The sequence below is a fragment of the Scyliorhinus torazame genome, chromosome 16 (genome assembly GCF_047496885.1).
Source record: "Scyliorhinus torazame isolate Kashiwa2021f chromosome 16, sScyTor2.1, whole genome shotgun sequence".
NCBI lineage: Eukaryota > Metazoa > Chordata > Chondrichthyes > Carcharhiniformes > Scyliorhinidae > Scyliorhinus > Scyliorhinus torazame.
Genome location: NC_092722.1, coordinates 18,293,671 through 18,310,592, shown reverse-complemented (window position 1 = coordinate 18,310,592; position 16,922 = coordinate 18,293,671). Strand labels below are relative to the sequence as shown.

The 16,922-nt window shown below is 46.0% G+C and overlaps 1 protein-coding gene across 1 annotated transcript in view; it reads right to left on the bottom strand.

Annotated features, from left to right (window-relative positions):
• Positions 1-3,793: 3,793 nt before the first annotated feature.
• The window catches only part of arhgef16 (Rho guanine nucleotide exchange factor (GEF) 16), a 74,734-nt gene continuing 61,605 nt past the window's right edge, over positions 3,794-16,922 (bottom strand). Inside the window, exons 10-15 of the mRNA XM_072478031.1 lie at positions 15,590-15,682; positions 13,205-13,359; positions 12,597-12,809; positions 10,375-10,439; positions 8,668-8,769; positions 3,794-7,240 (exon numbers count right to left, since the gene is read on the bottom strand). Of these exons, the coding sequence (XP_072334132.1) occupies positions 7,101-7,240; positions 8,668-8,769; positions 10,375-10,439; positions 12,597-12,809; positions 13,205-13,359; positions 15,590-15,682 (768 nt within the window). The 3' untranslated portion in view covers positions 3,794-7,100. The remainder of the gene's footprint in view (positions 7,241-8,667; positions 8,770-10,374; positions 10,440-12,596; positions 12,810-13,204; positions 13,360-15,589; positions 15,683-16,922) is intronic.

Here is a 16,922-nt window from a genome sequence, read left to right as displayed (position 1 = left end):
TGTTATCTGCATGCTGCAATGGTGGACTCCCTCCTGGATACAGGATGCTCCAGGGAAATGAGTCAGGGTGGGGCCAGAGCACTGAACAGCAGTCCCTCCCACAGGTCTGGTTTACAAAAGGGAGGTAGGTTTTACCCCTTCCTTTTCTACGTTTTCACCAGGAGTGGAACACATACTTTGAACTTAAGAATCGGCTCAGCCCTGGAGTAGTTCAAAGGCGCCAACCCAGCTTGAAGCTACTAATTTGTTTACATGTTGGTGGCTTTACAATCAATGACATTTGCTCCTTTTTCCAGTTGCACCCAGCAACAGAACAGTGAACAGATACATATAATTTTCTTCCAAAGTTGCTGGTGGGACAAGTTCATCAGGGTTCTGATTCAATGTATCGGGGGAATCTGCTTCTTATTGACATAAGTGGACAGGAAAATTGGCAGGATTCTCACAATGAAACTAAACATCTCACAAATAGCAACAATTGATTTTAACAATAATGTAAAAGGTGCTATTATGACTAAATGAATAAATTATCAGGGCATTCGTGTTTTATTCATATTGATGTGCTGTATACAGGTGGTTTTCTAGCCAAACTGTTTATACTCCTGTGCACAAGACTACACTATAATAAAAGGATTCTGAACTCACACGGCTTGTTTCTGTTTGAATCCAGCAATGGGGAATCCCTGGTAAATTTTAACAGCTTAGTGATACAGGGGACTCGGATTTCCCCATGGCCCCAATTGTTAATCGTGGTTATTGCATTCGCCTTACATTTCTATTGCTATTTTAACCTGCAGATTTGAACAATTACTTCTATTTGCATAGAACTGTTGTGAAACCATGCTTGATATAAAAAAAGATTCTTGAATTTACTGGCTGGAAACCCCTCACTGATTTTTTTTAAAGGCTAAAGCTACATTCCTATGACTTGTGATCACATTCAAAGATGGCTGCATATTGTCCTCACTGTGCCTTCTGTATTCCAATGGAGACAACCTGCCTGGAAAATCACACCAGGAACAATTGCCTTGGAAGAGGTTAATAGGGTCCATTTCCTATCCTTTTAGAAAAGCATCAAGACAATGACCTAGGTACTCAGGAATTCTCAGCCATGTAGTAGTCAAGGTAACGGGAATACCCGAGCCATGACCATATTTGGCTCACTGGGCAATTGGATAGAAAAGGTCACATGACACCCTTTGTGTCTTTCAAACATGTTTTCTCCGCAGAACAACACAAACGATTGAGATGCTGAAGGAACAAGACTGAGTGGGTTCCTTCCCGTCTCTCTCCATCCAATTCGCAAGTTGATCGAGAGTGCTGATTTTGACGATTCAGATGCCACAGACAGGGATTTTAGAATAACTCAACCCTGTGCCGCTATCTTCTGACGAAGAGACAAATTATCCATTTACATTTTTAAACTGTTTCAATATCAAAAAGAATAGGGCGACAGAGGAAAAACAGCAAGGCCACAGAGTTTAGCCTGAAACCAGCCAAGTCACCTGGAAGAGCTGTATACCCTGTGGTGTTCTTTGTAATTCTTGTTCTCAGCATGGATGTTGTAGTGCTCACAAAGACCACAAAAGCTATGTTCATAAACAAAGCTAACATTTATTTAGACTACTTAAATTAAGCTCGACCACTTACTCCTAAAGTAAACAAGGATTTAATCTACAATCTATACTCAACTACATTAGTCTCAACACTCTTATCTAATCCTGTACTGCTCTCTCTAGCTCTCCTCTCCAGCTCTCTCCCAGAGATCTGTGAGTCACTGCTTTATATATTTCAGTAGCTAGTTCCATCTATTGGTTACCTACATCATTGCATTAACCCTTTGTTATCTGTACATTTTCTATAATCTCACATACTCCTTTAAGCTTATAGGACTCTGAACAACTCAATCCACCCCCCCCCCCACCCCACCCCCTCACAATAATCTATTTATGTGTATGTGAACTTTGAGAGTGTGTGTATCAATCAGAGTTTTATCTTGTTATTTTACATAGACCAGGTCAAGTACAATAAAATCCTCTTTTTAAAAGCGCAAGAAAACAGTTTTGATTGTTTTAAGGATAAATATTAGGTTGGGACACCAGTGATATCTTTTATGGTCACAATACTTAAACATTCATGGTACTGGCAGGACTATCCATTTTTTAAAATATCCTTGGTTCAAATAAGCAGAGGGAAAAGAGGGGAGCCATTTGAGCCCACCTCACCCAATCAAAGCAAACACCTTTAACATAGTAAAATATCCCAACGTCCCTCACAGGAGCATTATCAAGCAAAGCCTGACACTGAGTCACAGTCTGTGCGGAATCTGCACATTCTCCCCGTGTCTGCATGAGTTTTCTCCGGGTACTCTGGTTTCCTCCCACAAATCCTGAAAGACGTGCTGTTAGGTGAATTGGACATTATGAATTCTCCCTCCGTGTACCCGAACAGGCGCCGGAGTGTGGCGACCAGGGGATTTTCACAGTAACTTCATTGCAGTGTTAATGTGAGCCTACTTGTGACAATAATAAAGATTATTATTATTATAAGGAGATAATTTGGTCAGGTGATCAAAAGCTTAGCTGAAGAGGTAGGTTTCAAGCAATGTTAGAATGACCTAGAGCTGAGGGAGGAAATTCCAGCGTTCAGGTCAGATGCAGCTGAAGACACGGCCACCAATGGTGAAGCTATTAGAATTGGATATGCGCTAGAGGCCAGAACTGGAGATTGAAGTGCATTAGGACTGGAGGTTTCAGAGGTTGGGTGGAGGTTACAGAGGTCAGGTGGGGTAAGACCTCGGAGGGGTTTGAAAACCAGGGTGGGAACTTTTAAACAGAGATGTTACTGGACCGGGAGAGAATGTAGGTCAAAGAGCACGGGGGTGAAAGGTGAATGGGAATTAGTGAGAGTCAGGACACAGGCAGCGATGTTTTGAATGAGATAAAAGCAGAAAATGCGGGATAAACTCAGCAGGCCTGGCAGTATCTGTGGAGAGAAACAAAGTTAATGTTTCTGGTTTAAATGACCCTCCTACCGCCCTGTGGAAGGGTCATTTAGACCTGAAACGTTAACTCTGTTTCTCTCCACAGATGATACCAGACCTGCTGAGTTTATCCTGCATTTTCTGTTTATATTTCAGATTTCGAAGCATCCGTAGTATTTTGCTTTTATTTGAGTTTTAGGTGGGCTCAGTTTAATGGAATGTAAAGTACACAGGGGCAGATACCCTGACAGCCACCAGGAAGTCCTGTTTCAAGAAAATTGAGGCCAAAATGTACACAATTATCATTAAGACCAGATAAAGGCCATGCGACCCAAAAGGCCCTTTACCAGCGGTCAATGGTATTTTCCCCCTCTCCATGTTACAATCCCTTCTGAATGAATAGGTAACAGGTTCAAGTACAACTGCACACAACATTGACTAACATTTTGGGGGCGCCACCTTCCACATGAGGCATTAAATCTGCTCTCGGAGGTGGATGTAAACATTCCCATGACACTTACAAAGAGAGCTGGGCAGTTATCACTGGTGTCCCAGCCTAATATTTATCCTTAAAACAAACGTCACTCAGGACAGATTCTTTGCCCATTGGCACATTGCTGTTCGCGGCACCTTACCCACACTGGCTGCTGCACTTCCAGAATTGCAACAGCAATTATACTTTCTGAAAATTGGCTGGAGTCAAGATGGTAAACGGCAATGTGTAATAGCGTTCTTTATTTCACATGGCCCTCCTGTCCCTAACACAGAGCCGAAGAAACTCCGCAGGCATCAGTCCAGAAAAAACCCAAAACAAATCGAAAGCAAGATTTATTTGTACATTATTTCAAAACTTCCAATCTCAGGAATATGTTTCATGTAATTAATAAACATTTGGCAAATTCCAGCATTGGCCACCAGATGGCAGGAGGTGAGTTACGAGCAGGTAATCTCAACAAGGGGGGAGTTCAATAGTGGAACAGATCAATACACAAGCAGCCTACCTACACTCTTCTCAGCCCTGAGCCCACTTTTAAATTTCTGCCTTTCACAAGTTAGTTGGGATGTGATGGAAAACGAGTTGGGAATGGTGGAAGGCATTAACCAATGACGACATACACATTCACAGCTGGCATTCCGATGGGCAAAGGCGAGACCCTAGCTGACCCTCTCCTAAATCAATAACATGTTAGCACGGGGTGGGAATCAAACCTGGGAATCCCCAACTCTACCCCGGCTCAGGAGCACATTGTGCGGATCGGGGGCGGGGGGAAGGGACATTCGGGAGATTTTCCTGCCTGACCCCATCATTGCGGTACATCCAGAGAAACCCTGGCACACAACCAGGTGATTCCTCAAACTGTACATGTTTGGCCTGGGCAGGAGGGGTCCCGACACTCACCAGGGCGAGCAACGCAGGGGCCTGGATACAGTGCTACACCAGGGCACGCCACACAGGCCACTGGATACAGTGCAACACGAGATCAAGCCATGCAGGGGCCTGGATACAGTACAACACCAGGGCACGCCACACAGGGCACTGGATACAGTGCAACACCAGGGCGAGCAACGCAGGGCACTGGATACAGTGCAACACGAGATCAAGCCATGCAGGGGCCTGGATACAGTACAACACCAGGGCACGCCACACAGGGCACTGGATACAGTGCAACACCAGGGCGAGCAACGCAGGGCACTGGATACAGTGCAACACGAGGTCAAGCAACACAGGGGCCTAGATACAGCACAACACCAGGGCAAGCCACACAGGGGCCTGGATACAGTGCAACACCAGGGCACGCCACACAGGGCACTGGATACAGTGCAACACCAGGGCACGCCACACAGGGCACTGGATACAGTGCAACACCAGGGCGAGCAACGCAGGGGCCTGGATACAGCACAACACCAGGGCACGTCACACAGGGGCCTAGATACAGTGCAACACGAGGTCAAGCAACAAAAGGGCCTGGATACAGCACAACACCAGGGCGAGCAACGCAGGGGCCTGGATACAGTGCAACACGAGGTCAAGCCATGCAGGGGCCTGGATACAGCACAACACCAGGGCACGCCACACAGGGGCCTAGATACAGTGCCACACCAGGGCAATTCACAGGGAAAGGCTCTGAGGGACAGACATCATAACGCATTAGTTTTTCACGTGAGGTGAAGCAAGTAGCTGGTGGATATCGGGGAGTGGAACAAAGGGACAATCAATCTCTTTTAAAAAAAATAAATTTATAGTACTCAATTCATTTTCCCAATTAAGGGGCAATTTAGCGTGGCCATTCGACCTACCCTGAACATCTTTGGGTTGCGGGGGCGAAACCCACGCGAACACGGGGAGAATGTGCAAATACCACACGGACAGTGACCCAGAGCCGGGATTGAACCTGGGACCCTGGCACCGTGAGGCAGCAGGGCTAACCCACTGCGCCACCGTGCTGCCGGGATAATCAATCTCTGACACTTAGTCAGAATTGCTAGGGGAAGCTACCCAGCACATAACACACACAGACCTGCACCAATCCTTCAACCCCCACCCACTTTCTCCACAAAATAAAGCAGGGTCGTAATAAAGACACCTCCCTGACCCGAATGTTTGTTGCGATAATCACTTCAAATAGGCGGGTTAAACAGTGTCAATGTTGTCAAACTGTGGAGTAAATGTTTCTTTCTGTAACCCCAGCCTTCCTCGATGATCAGCTCACAGACAAGCTCCCCCCTCGATTTTGTATTGGGTAAAACGGGATAATTGCAAACTGTCGAGAGGGTTGGCAACTCCTCCAAGATTTCCATGTTGTTTCCAAGAGTTTATATTAGGACACTGCGATAAGCAAAACCCAGGCAAAGAAATCAGTATTTATTGGTCACGAAAATATTGGATTTCGATTGGGGAAGAGTTAGGAAGGGGGGGGGGGGCTTTTTGCCCAACAGTCAAGAATGATCCAATTGGTAAGGAAGAGTCCATTCATTTCCTGTTTGTGAGGGTGTGGGGGAGTGCCTATCCCATCTCCTAGTGTGAACCCTCCAGGCTTGACAATAATGGCCTGCGTTCCATCATTTGCTGATTCACAGAGCCACTGCTTGGCCTCAAAGCTCCACTCAGTGCACTGCCTCTCCTTGGTGCTCAGTGAGCACTCACTGATAATGAGCACCAGGCTGGTGTGAATAGCGAACGAGATGATTTGGGGCTTCCCTGTGAGGTTTTGGAGGTTAAAATTCTCACGTTCCCTCCCAAATCCGACCACCTATGATGGAAGCCGAGACTCTGAAGATGGGATGTTGTGTGCTACTGTGAGAGATTTGATCAAGAATCTTTGTGGGAGTCCATACAATCGGTCAATCATTCCTTCGCGAGTTGAGCTAAAGTAGTAATCTCGCTGTTGTACAGTCTCTCTCCCGCTCTCATACACACAACCACACCTGCTCACCCTCCCTCTCATTATCGAAAACGTGCACAGGGAACAATCACAGCTCAAATTTTACCCTTTGACATTCAACGTAGATCAGGATCTCTGCTTAACTGGGATGAACAATCAATGTTTTGGGTGGCTGGAACTGGATTTCCACAACATCCCAACTTGGGCAGCAATCTACAGCAACCTGTACAAAAATGTTTTCAAATCGCCCATGCTGGATGCTGTTACTGAACCTACTTGCACGAGACTGGAATTTCACTCTGAATAGAGAGTTAAATTCATTCACGAGAAGGTCAGTAACAGTGCAGTCCCCCGTACCTCCATCCCCCGTTGCATGGATCCGGAGTTAAAAATATAAAATATCTCTCTCGCGCGCACACACACACACACACACACACACACACACACACACACAGGGCAGAATCATCAGCAAAGAGACTAGTGACAGCGATACTAATCAATTGTGATCGCAGTCATATTCCATTTTAAAAAATATTCCTTAACCGCCCCTTCCTAACATTCTCAGAAATGCACATTGATCATTTCAATGAGTCATTCAGCTACAATTACACCCTCTAGCGGCCAAAGCTGGATGCCAAGTCAGTAACCATAGCCCTGGTAGTTTGTTAAAATCCAGATGCCATCATGCCAGGGCCCTGGCATTGGCAGACGGAACTTTGGTCCTGATGCAAAAACTAGACATCAGTTTCGATCCGTAGCCTCTCCATTCGCTGGACATTTCTTTGTACCGCAATGCGATTGGTTATCTCCCTGGCACATGACTCTGGAAACCAGCCTCGCTCCCAATCACGGATCCGCTCTCCCCGGTACCAACCTATTGGGGTGAAGGAGATATGCTGTCAAAGGCAGGCAGTGGTCTTTAGAAAACTGCTACAGATGGGACCTTTGGTATGGTGGACGGAGCAGGAGGCTGGTAACGAGGGAATAGAATATTAGCTGCCAACCAACTAATTTATTCATATCAGTGAGGGTGCCAGAAACTTCAATACTCTCTGTCTGAGTAACCTCAACCTCACACAGGCTATTTGGCCACAGAGGCATCATAGAAACAGAGCAATCCTGCTCTCACCGGACATTTGCACGTGCCCACATTCTAGCCCCTCCCAATCTTAGCCCCTGGAGCGATCAAACCAATTGAATCACTTCAGCAAAGCCCACAGTGCACGGTCACCAGAGATTTATGGGCGGGAATGGGTTGTGTTAACCACCGCAGTCACAATGCTGAGACAACACTGGGCATGAAGGTAGGACCCTTGGCCAAGGTACCAGTGAGCAGCTGGCATCAGTGGAGCTGCCCCCCACCTGGGACCGGTGAACACTCTACAGAGAGAAAGTTATTAGAAAAAATACTCGGATGAAAAATATATTGATCGCGCAGAATTAGCCCATAAGTCCTGGTCAGAATGGAGGTGATTGACAGGGTAATTACCCAATCTCGCTGGGAGACCGCACTGCCAGATGTGATTGGGATTGATTTTAAAAACATCATTTATACGTAATTATCCTGCACTCACTGTGATTTGCTGGAGATATAAACAAGATTTAAAATTGGGCGACTTTGCTTTAGTTTCAGTCACAGGTTCAGAGATGCCTGTAAATGTAAAGCCTCAGGCCCCACCTGCAGCTCACTGAGTGGTGTCAATAATCACTCTGTTTATTAAACATCATTTACTCTACAAGCTGGACTCAGAGGCAATGAGCTCAAAATAGCAAAAAGCAAGGAACAATGTCTTCAAAATAACACACACAGGGTGTTAACTGCTCCGCTGGAAGTAGAATCCTCTTTTAGAGATTTTAGAAGGGAACTGGGGAAATATTTGAAAATGACAACATCTAAAAGACCAGAGAAATGAAACTATTTTGATAGTTATTTTGTGGAGCTGGCAGACGCCTTGGGTTTAATGGCCTTCCCCCTGTGTTGTATGATTCTTTTAATTCTATTCATACTGGCCCACCCTCTCTGAAAGTTACAACAGGGAGGGGTTGGGGCTCCACATGTATCAACAGCCATTGCCAATGAATGTTCAAAGAGGAATCACAGCTGACCCAACCCTATCCTTTAACAATGGCTGCATGCATATGCTTCCCAACAGGGTCACATAGATCACTGTCTGCAGTGCAAGACCCTCTTGGTGTCTTCCTTGCTCGGATCATTCAACTTTGCATAGTTCTGGGGGTCTAACTGGAGACTCGCGCCAGAGACCTGTTACCCAGGGGCTGACTTTCCAGCCTCAGACCTACCATCAACCTTCTGGAGGACGACTACAACATCTGTCTGCTGGAGTGACAACTCATCTGGCTGCTTGGACAGATGTGCTTTGATAATCTCCACCTGTGGGAGACCTAGGGGAAAGGAAAGAATCACAGTCATTCCCTACGTCAAAAACTGGCATGAATGAAAATACTTTTAATACAGTAAAACCTCCTTCACAGGAGTGGTTATCAATGTAAATATTGACAGAGGGACAAGAGGATGAGTTTTTTTTTTTAAATTGTTTGCGGAACAGGAGCCTCTTAAGTTTAGCAGGAACCTGGAAGCCAATCCATCGGGGATCATTCCAAATCTGCAATATAGCTTCACACGCCCTTCTTCAATGCGTGCGAGCATTCCAATCCCTTGGTGCTGCCACTCTACCAGCTGGGAGAGTGGAATGGACCCAGCTATCGATCTGCTTTCTCTGTCCCTAGTCAGGGAGCCGGCCAACCCCACAGCTTTTGCGGCCCGCAAAACATATCTCCAGGCCTGAGGCCCAACAGGCAGCATAGGGAAAATGGATGCTGCAGAATTACATGGGCCGATCATTTGCACCCTGTGTGAATTCCAGCTGAAGCCTTGACCCCCAACAACTCCCCCAATTTCCACAAACTACCATCCTGAAAGAACTTCACACATACCGTTAACAACATCTGGGGCTCCAACAGTTATTAGCTGACAGGGGGCACCCACTTGACAGTTTCAAGTCAGATTGTGACCCTTGGCCCCATATAGGGGGTGCAAAGCGCTACTCCATGTCCTAACTGATGAGTTGGGTGTTCTGGATCACATACAGGTCACCAACACTTGAAGTAGCGCAACACTATTTTATTAAAAGGTTAACTATTTAAACATACTTGAACTGTGGGTAAATACGGTACCAGCTTTAACTAAAGACCTTTGCTTTGTCCTAACCAGTTGATGCACTCAGCACATGGTGAACGTCTGTGTTGCAGGCTGTGAGCTCTGTGCTCCTAGCTAGCTGCTACTCGAATGAACGGGAACTCTGATGCCCCCTGTCTTTATAGTGTGTGTGCTCGCACTGGTGATTGGCTGCGGTGTTGTGTGTGTTGATTGGTCCCACTGTGTGTCCATCAGTGTGTGTCTGCACCATGATATACTGGTGTATATTATGACACTAACCACGCTGATGCTGGGTGAGCATTGCTCTGTGAGAGTTGTCACTTCAACTGAGACATTAAATCAAAGTCCTAATGGTGGATCTAAAGTCCCTTATTCAAAGAGAGTATGTTTAAATAGTTAACCTTTTAATAAAATAGTGTTGCGCTACTTCAAGTGTTGGTGACCTGTATGTGATCCAGAACACCCAACTCATCAGTTAGGACATGGAGTAGCGCTTTGCACCCCCTATATGGGGCCAAGGGTCACAATCTGACCTAATGGAGTCCTATTGGTGTTCCAGCAAACTTTCATCTCTCAATTTACAGCAACAATCTGCCAATGATTCATTTGCTTTGTACTGAATCCCCTTCCGAGAAGAATAACCTCCATTTTTCCTACATAGCACCTCAAGGAAACAAGCGATGGAACAAGGCAGCATGCAAAAGGGAATTAGAGAGTTTGGGGAGCGGGATTGTGTTTTTTCTACCCGACAAGGCCCCAGGTGGAGTCTGGCTGCGCGCGTGAAGCTGTCGCTTCAGGTTTCTGCCGCGTAGAAGCACTGCTGTCCATACCTTCCTTGTTGACTAAATCGTCATGGTCCTCCTGGAGGGCTTTGATCCATCGCGCTTGATCACTCCTGCCGTGAAGAAAAATATCAGCAGTGCATCACATTACCCCATAACCTGATGGCACCAGGGAGGTTGCAATGCACTTCCGCCCCAATTGCCTCTGCTTTGCAACCCCCGGCATTGTTAGCAAACCACGACCCCAACCCCACACGCACATAAACACCACTTTGGCATGCCCAAAGCCTCTGGCACCTCACCAGTGATGTTTACTCAACCAAGAACTGGCACTTTCTGCAACACCTCTGACATCCAGCAGGTGGCGGTGTCTGACTAACATCTCCACCATCTCTCAACCTCCCAGAAGCAAAAATTTGGTTTAATCCCTTTCCAATTGTAATGGGAGGACATGTATTTATTTGTTTGAAGAATGGTCACATCTAAACTTTAAATGTATTGAGTGACCGTTAATTCCACAAACATTCGTCTCTCCTCCAATAAAGAGGAAACGGGTTCTAAACGATCTGGGTTGCTGATTGTTACGAAACAGAGCATTGAAGAGATTGAGGTAGGATGAGAACAGGAATATTAAACCCTGCAATATCCCCTCACGCTGGGGGCTCCAAATATACTCAGACCTTTTCACTCGGCGGGAGGTGAAAATCTGGAACTCGCTGCCTGGAAGGATGGTAGAGGCAGACACCCTCACAAGTTAAGAAGCATTTAGACGAGCACGTGAAGTGCTCTAGCGCCCAAAACCAGGTGCTGGAAAAGGGGGATAGGTGCTTGGTGGCCGGCACAGGGACAATGGGCAACAGGGCCTCATTCTGTGCTTTAAATTGCTATGTCTCTAAGCATGTTCTGTGATCCACATTACCATATTCTGGCCATTTGAACTCCAAGCTCCACTAAACTGATCGGCACGAGCGGTCGCCAGGTAACAGCCTAATCATCTGAAGGTTGTGAACTCAAATCTCACTGGTACAGGTTGCAAATTTGAATGGAAAAAAAAAAAACTGATGTGGGGAGGCTCCAGGAAAAAGAAAAGGACCAAATAAAAATGGGCAGATTGTCGGAAACAGAATTTCTCAGCAAAAGCAACAGTTATTCCCAGAGTTAACCTGGACTGCCAACCAATCAGAACTTTAGCAAGAGGTTGAGCAATGTTTGGAATGAAACTGCAGGGGAAGGTGGCAGAATACATTTTTGGGGGGGCTTTATCAAAGAAATAACAAAGGAGCGTTGCCCCCAAGGTAATGGACACACAGACAAATGTCCTTTGCCTGCCTTTCAGGTGGCACTACTGCGCGGTTAGATTGGAGGAAGAATCTGGTGGTGCCTCCGAATGACCACCGCCATTCACCTCCCTTTACCAACTGCACCATTGCCCACTCGGAGGCGGTGCTGCGAGGTCAGGTGAGGAGGAATCCCGCCTCTCCTCACTTTTGGGGAGATAGAACTGCCCGTCGCAACCCCCTGAGCTGCATAAATTTGAAGTTCAGATCTCAGGCCAAGGCCAAGGACCTCAGCAGATGTGTTTCGGGCACAGCATTGTCCTGAATGACAATAGCTTGGAATATGAGGAAGGAAATACACAGGATTCCTGGCCCAGAGTACTTTCATAGGATTTACAGAAGGAGGCCGTCCTGCCCATCGAGTCTGCACCGGCCCTTGGAAAGAGCACCCCACTTAAGCCTATCCCATCCCTGTAACCCAGTAACCCCACCTAACCTTTATTGGACACTTAGCGCAATTTATCACTGCCAATCCACCTAAACTGTACATCTTTGGATTGTGGGAGGAAACCGGAGCACCCGGAGGAAACCCACGCAGACACGGGGAGAACGTGCAGACTCCGCGCAGACAGTGACCCAAGCCGGGAATCGAACCAGGGGCTGTGAAGCAACTGTGCTAACCACTGTGCTGCCCAACTTTGTTGGTCAACCTGCAGACAGTGAAGGGGGCAAGGATTTGCATTAGAACTTGACTCTGATGCCCAGCCTGGTTGAATAGTCTGTTGACATATCATCATTCCCGCTTATAGGTGAAGCATGAGGATTTGGTCGAGTAGGATATCCCATGGAACTGTATTCTATTAAGGGTGATGGCCAGCAAAGTGGAAATTGTAGGATAGGAGGGCGGGGGGGGGACTCTTTAAGGAAATGCCAGTGCGGTCAGCCGGATGAATGGGAATACACATATCCAGGCAGTTGATTGATTGCACTCACTCGGAGTCTGTGGCTAACACAATTTGCTCAAGTTCTCCGGCACTGTTCTTTCTCATGATGATTTTGAAGAGGTGTGTGTTGGAGCCAGACCGGGGGAAGGGTCCACCACCCACCGCCTTCCCTGGGGGAGAGTGCGGTGACTCGTTACTCTCCACTGCTTCCACCTCCACCTGGTCGAGCTTGGCGTAGTCCTGCACCATGTAACTCTCCTCACTGTCAGGAAAGAACAAAACCATCAGGTCTGGGACAGGCCCAGGTAACACCACCAGAACCAGACACAACATCTGACTTTCAACCCTGCCAAACTCTAGGAACCCTTACAGAGAGAAAAGGAATGACATGGAATCTTCCCACAGCGAGTTATGGGAGAAGTCACCTGACACCCCTCTCCCAGCGCATAGTGTCACATGACCCACCCACCCCCTGCCAGATGTGTTGATGGGAAAGGGATAGCCACATGCACATTCTCTGATATCCTAACCAGGATATTGATATCAATGGTCCCCGTCTTTACCCACCCCCCCCCCCCCCTTGCCCCATAGCCAACAATCGTTCTTGGTTCCCACACAAGTACTGCTTTTCTGGGACGACCAGCAAGGACAACATACCTTCGTTTCCGGGTAACAATCAACACATCATTGAAGAGGAAGAGGAAGCAACTTTGCTTCCCAAACACTTTGCGAAAGATTCCGGATTCTTCCACAAAAACAGTCAACTCGCCACTTTTCAGCAGCCATCTTGAAGCGGAGATGAGAGGAAAGCCCTGGAATACAAGAGAGATTCACAAAAACTGTCCATGGGATGGGGATGGGGTAAAGGGAAAAAAGACTTGGGGTGAAAGACAGGGAGGGAGCAAGGGGGAAGAGGAGTGAGTGAGAAGGAAAAGGAGGGAGCGAGAGGGAGCAGGAGGGTAATGATACACTTTCACAGACTTAATTTGCCTCATGGCTGTATCTAGCTCCCTACAGTGCCTCCTGCCTAAGCGAGGACTCCATCCCCTCGGGCGATTCCCAACTCTGAGTTTCCATTGCTTCCCCAAGCCCGGTGACCCATACTCTGCTGTGTTGCCCTTAAAGGAATAAACACCAGAAATCACAAAATCCCTCCCCCTTTAACTGCCTTGTACAATCTTCAATAACTAAGTTATTGAGTAATAAATTCTTAATGAACATTTTATGGATGAGTTGGACAATTCTAGGTAGAGTTTTTCTGGGGGGTTTCGGTTTCCTGTAATACTTCTTTGGCTGGGATGTTTTCACAGGATCAACAATACTGCAATAATGGGTCCCTTTTCTAGCACAAGCAGTTCATTACTACTTGCTTCCATGGAGACATCCGTTATGTCTATATCAGGTCAATCAGGTACTTCAGTCCTTCCGGGTTCAAAAACATTTCTTAATGGTAACACTGACTGCTGATGTGTCGCTCTACTCCTCAAGTGATCTATATGTTTATGAACTATCCATCCCTCCATGTCTACCTGGTACGACAGGAGTCCGGTCTCAGACAATAATTCCAGGGATCTAATTTGATCCACTGCCCAAGTTTAATATTATGACACCATGCCATATTATGTACTTAATATGGGCTTTTTTATGTTGCAGTCTTGATGGCACGTTGATAAGACATAGAGGCTTATGTTTAAACACTTTTACTGTTAGACTTACCTGCAGTTCCAAATATGGTCTTGCATGGAGCTGCTCGATGCAGGCTTGCAGTTTACAGAGTTCAGTTCTATGTGACTACATACATTACTGATGCTACTCTCCAGTTCCACGTTGACCCTTGTACTGTCAAGTACCTTACATGATAAAGCATGCAGGCACATATCATCACAATACAACAAAGTCTGATGTCTTGACGGTTCTTTCACCAGCTTGGTCTGTCACACTTGAAGGAAGGAATGGTCTGTTTCTGCACTTAGATTGCGTGATAACGTTTCTTCTTGTTCCAGGTTTTCAATTCAGCATCTTTTTCATCGACCATTTTATCATATTGGTTCTTGTGCTTTTCTACGAGTGTGATCATTTCAGCAATCTTGTTCTGGTACACAATCTCAGTTTCTTTCTCTGTCTGAATTGCTGATTCACACTGCCAATTTCAATGCATTTCCCTCTTCAGTTAATTTCTCATTGCCAAGCCTCCCTTCTTCAGGCCCTTATTCTCCTGATTCAACTCTTCACTGGACTTATTTTCTGGCTGCTTTTCCATGGAGTTTAGCTTACTTACAGTGTCCCATTAATTTTTCCTTTTTAAACTTCATTTCTTGTTTTTTTTTTTTACTTTGTATGTTTCTTTTTTAAACCTTTTGACTTTGCCGCTATTTTTACGGGGATTTTTCTCAGTCCATCTTTCAGTTTCTTTAATGCACTGACCCTGTCCATCATTTCTGATTCCACATTACTCTGGGTCTGGCAATATCTTAATATTACAAATGAGTCAATTCGCCCAAAGAGAGGCATTCTGGTGAGTACTTTTAAGACTTCTATTAAAACAGGATACTCACAGGTGTTGGGCCAGAGGCAGTGGCATGATAATTTTATCTTCGCCAAATGTAACAATGCACTTTCACAGACTTCAATTGTGAACACAAAACGGATGTATTAATAAGAAAACAGCAGCCTTGTGGCTGCAACCCAGCTCCCTACATACCTCCTGCTTAAGGGAGGACTCCATCCCCTGGGGTGATTACCCACTCTGAGCCCCCACTGGTACTCCAAGCCAGGTGACCCATACTCTGCTGTGTTGCCCTTAAAGGAACAATTATCACAAATCGCCAAATGGAGGGAGCAACAGGGACTTACTAGAGGAGAGACAAAGCGGAAACAAGAGACGACAAAAATGACCAAATAAATACTGTCAGGGAGTGAGCAATTGTGGAACTGAAAGGAATCAAAGTTCAAGTGAATGGATGACAGTACAATAACGAGTGAGTGAGCTTGAGGGGGAACATTCACACAAAATATAGGCACAATCTGACTAGAGTACATTACCTTGATTTTCCCAAAGTCGAGTTGTGTCTGGATCGTGAACATCTGTTCTGTTCGCTCCATCTTCCGAGCTCCTTCATTGCACGTCTTAACCAGCTAGAAAGGCAAAGAAAGTGTAGTATAAGGGTGATTGGGACTGTAAAGATTAATGTGGGTCTGGGAAAACAGTTCCATCCACATTATAATATAGAGAGTCTCATGGGAGTGATGAGCCTGGTGGAAGTTGGCATGTAGATAGCACCTCGTCAGGACTGTTTCCTGTACTGTATTTATGCATGTATTTGTGTTATTAATAAACGGTCAGTGTTCAAGCAGACAAGTCTCTAGAGCTCTTCATGGGACATCATGCAACTTTACAATATAGTGGCAACAGATAAAGGACCCCAAAATCCCTAAGAATGAAGAAGTAAAGAAACTACTGTTCAACATGAGGGAAGTGTGCCTCACTTGAAGATCTTAAATATACAGCTGGAGATCATCGAGGAAACTCCCTGCCAGGCATCGAGACTGAAGGACAGAAGAAAGATCCACTGAGCAGCATGAAAGGACTCCACCAGAGCAAGAGGAGGGACGCTGCGAGCCCCGATCAAAAGCAGAGTCAAAGGACCTATCCAGATCGCCAAAGAATGAACAAACTCCATTGAAAAAAAAGGCTGAAATAGGCTCTTAAATTTGTGACAATAATCAGGCAGTTCTGGCAGTGTGTTTGTTTTAATGAGCGTGGCTTGAAGAATGACACAGCCCACACCCAGAATCCAGAACCCTAGCACATAGCGACTGCACGCAAAGAAAAAACATGTTCTTAAAAAGATGCCAGGGCAAAAATAACACAGTATCAATTCAATTCTAAGCTCAGGGAAACAACTCGCTAGCTCATACAATTTGTTCAAAATATTTTCTGCAGAATGGCTGAAGTTTAAAAGGTCTCTGTAACCGTGACAGCAGCCTGCCAAATGCCGACAAGCCAGAAGAAGAAAGAAAGAAAATGTTTTAAAGCTGCACTCCCCTGTGTTTAAAACACCTTGGATAAGTTAATACCGCCAGACTAATTAAGGCAGTCTGAAGGACCAGATCAGGCACAAAACTGAGTATTATGGCTTTTACTATTTATGAGAGCATCAGGCTTCAATTTTTAAAAATGAGTCTGAACACATGATAAACTATTATGTTCGGTAGGTCCAATAGCCAGTGACATAAATGCCAGGCAAGGGGGAGAATGCTGGAGAATTTGGATGTTAAGGCCAACAGCCATCGCGCACCCCCACCTTGGGTGTTCCTAGCTCGCTCGCCAAGAGGGGGTCTGGTCCTCAGCCCTCCGGCCCACTTCCACTGCTTC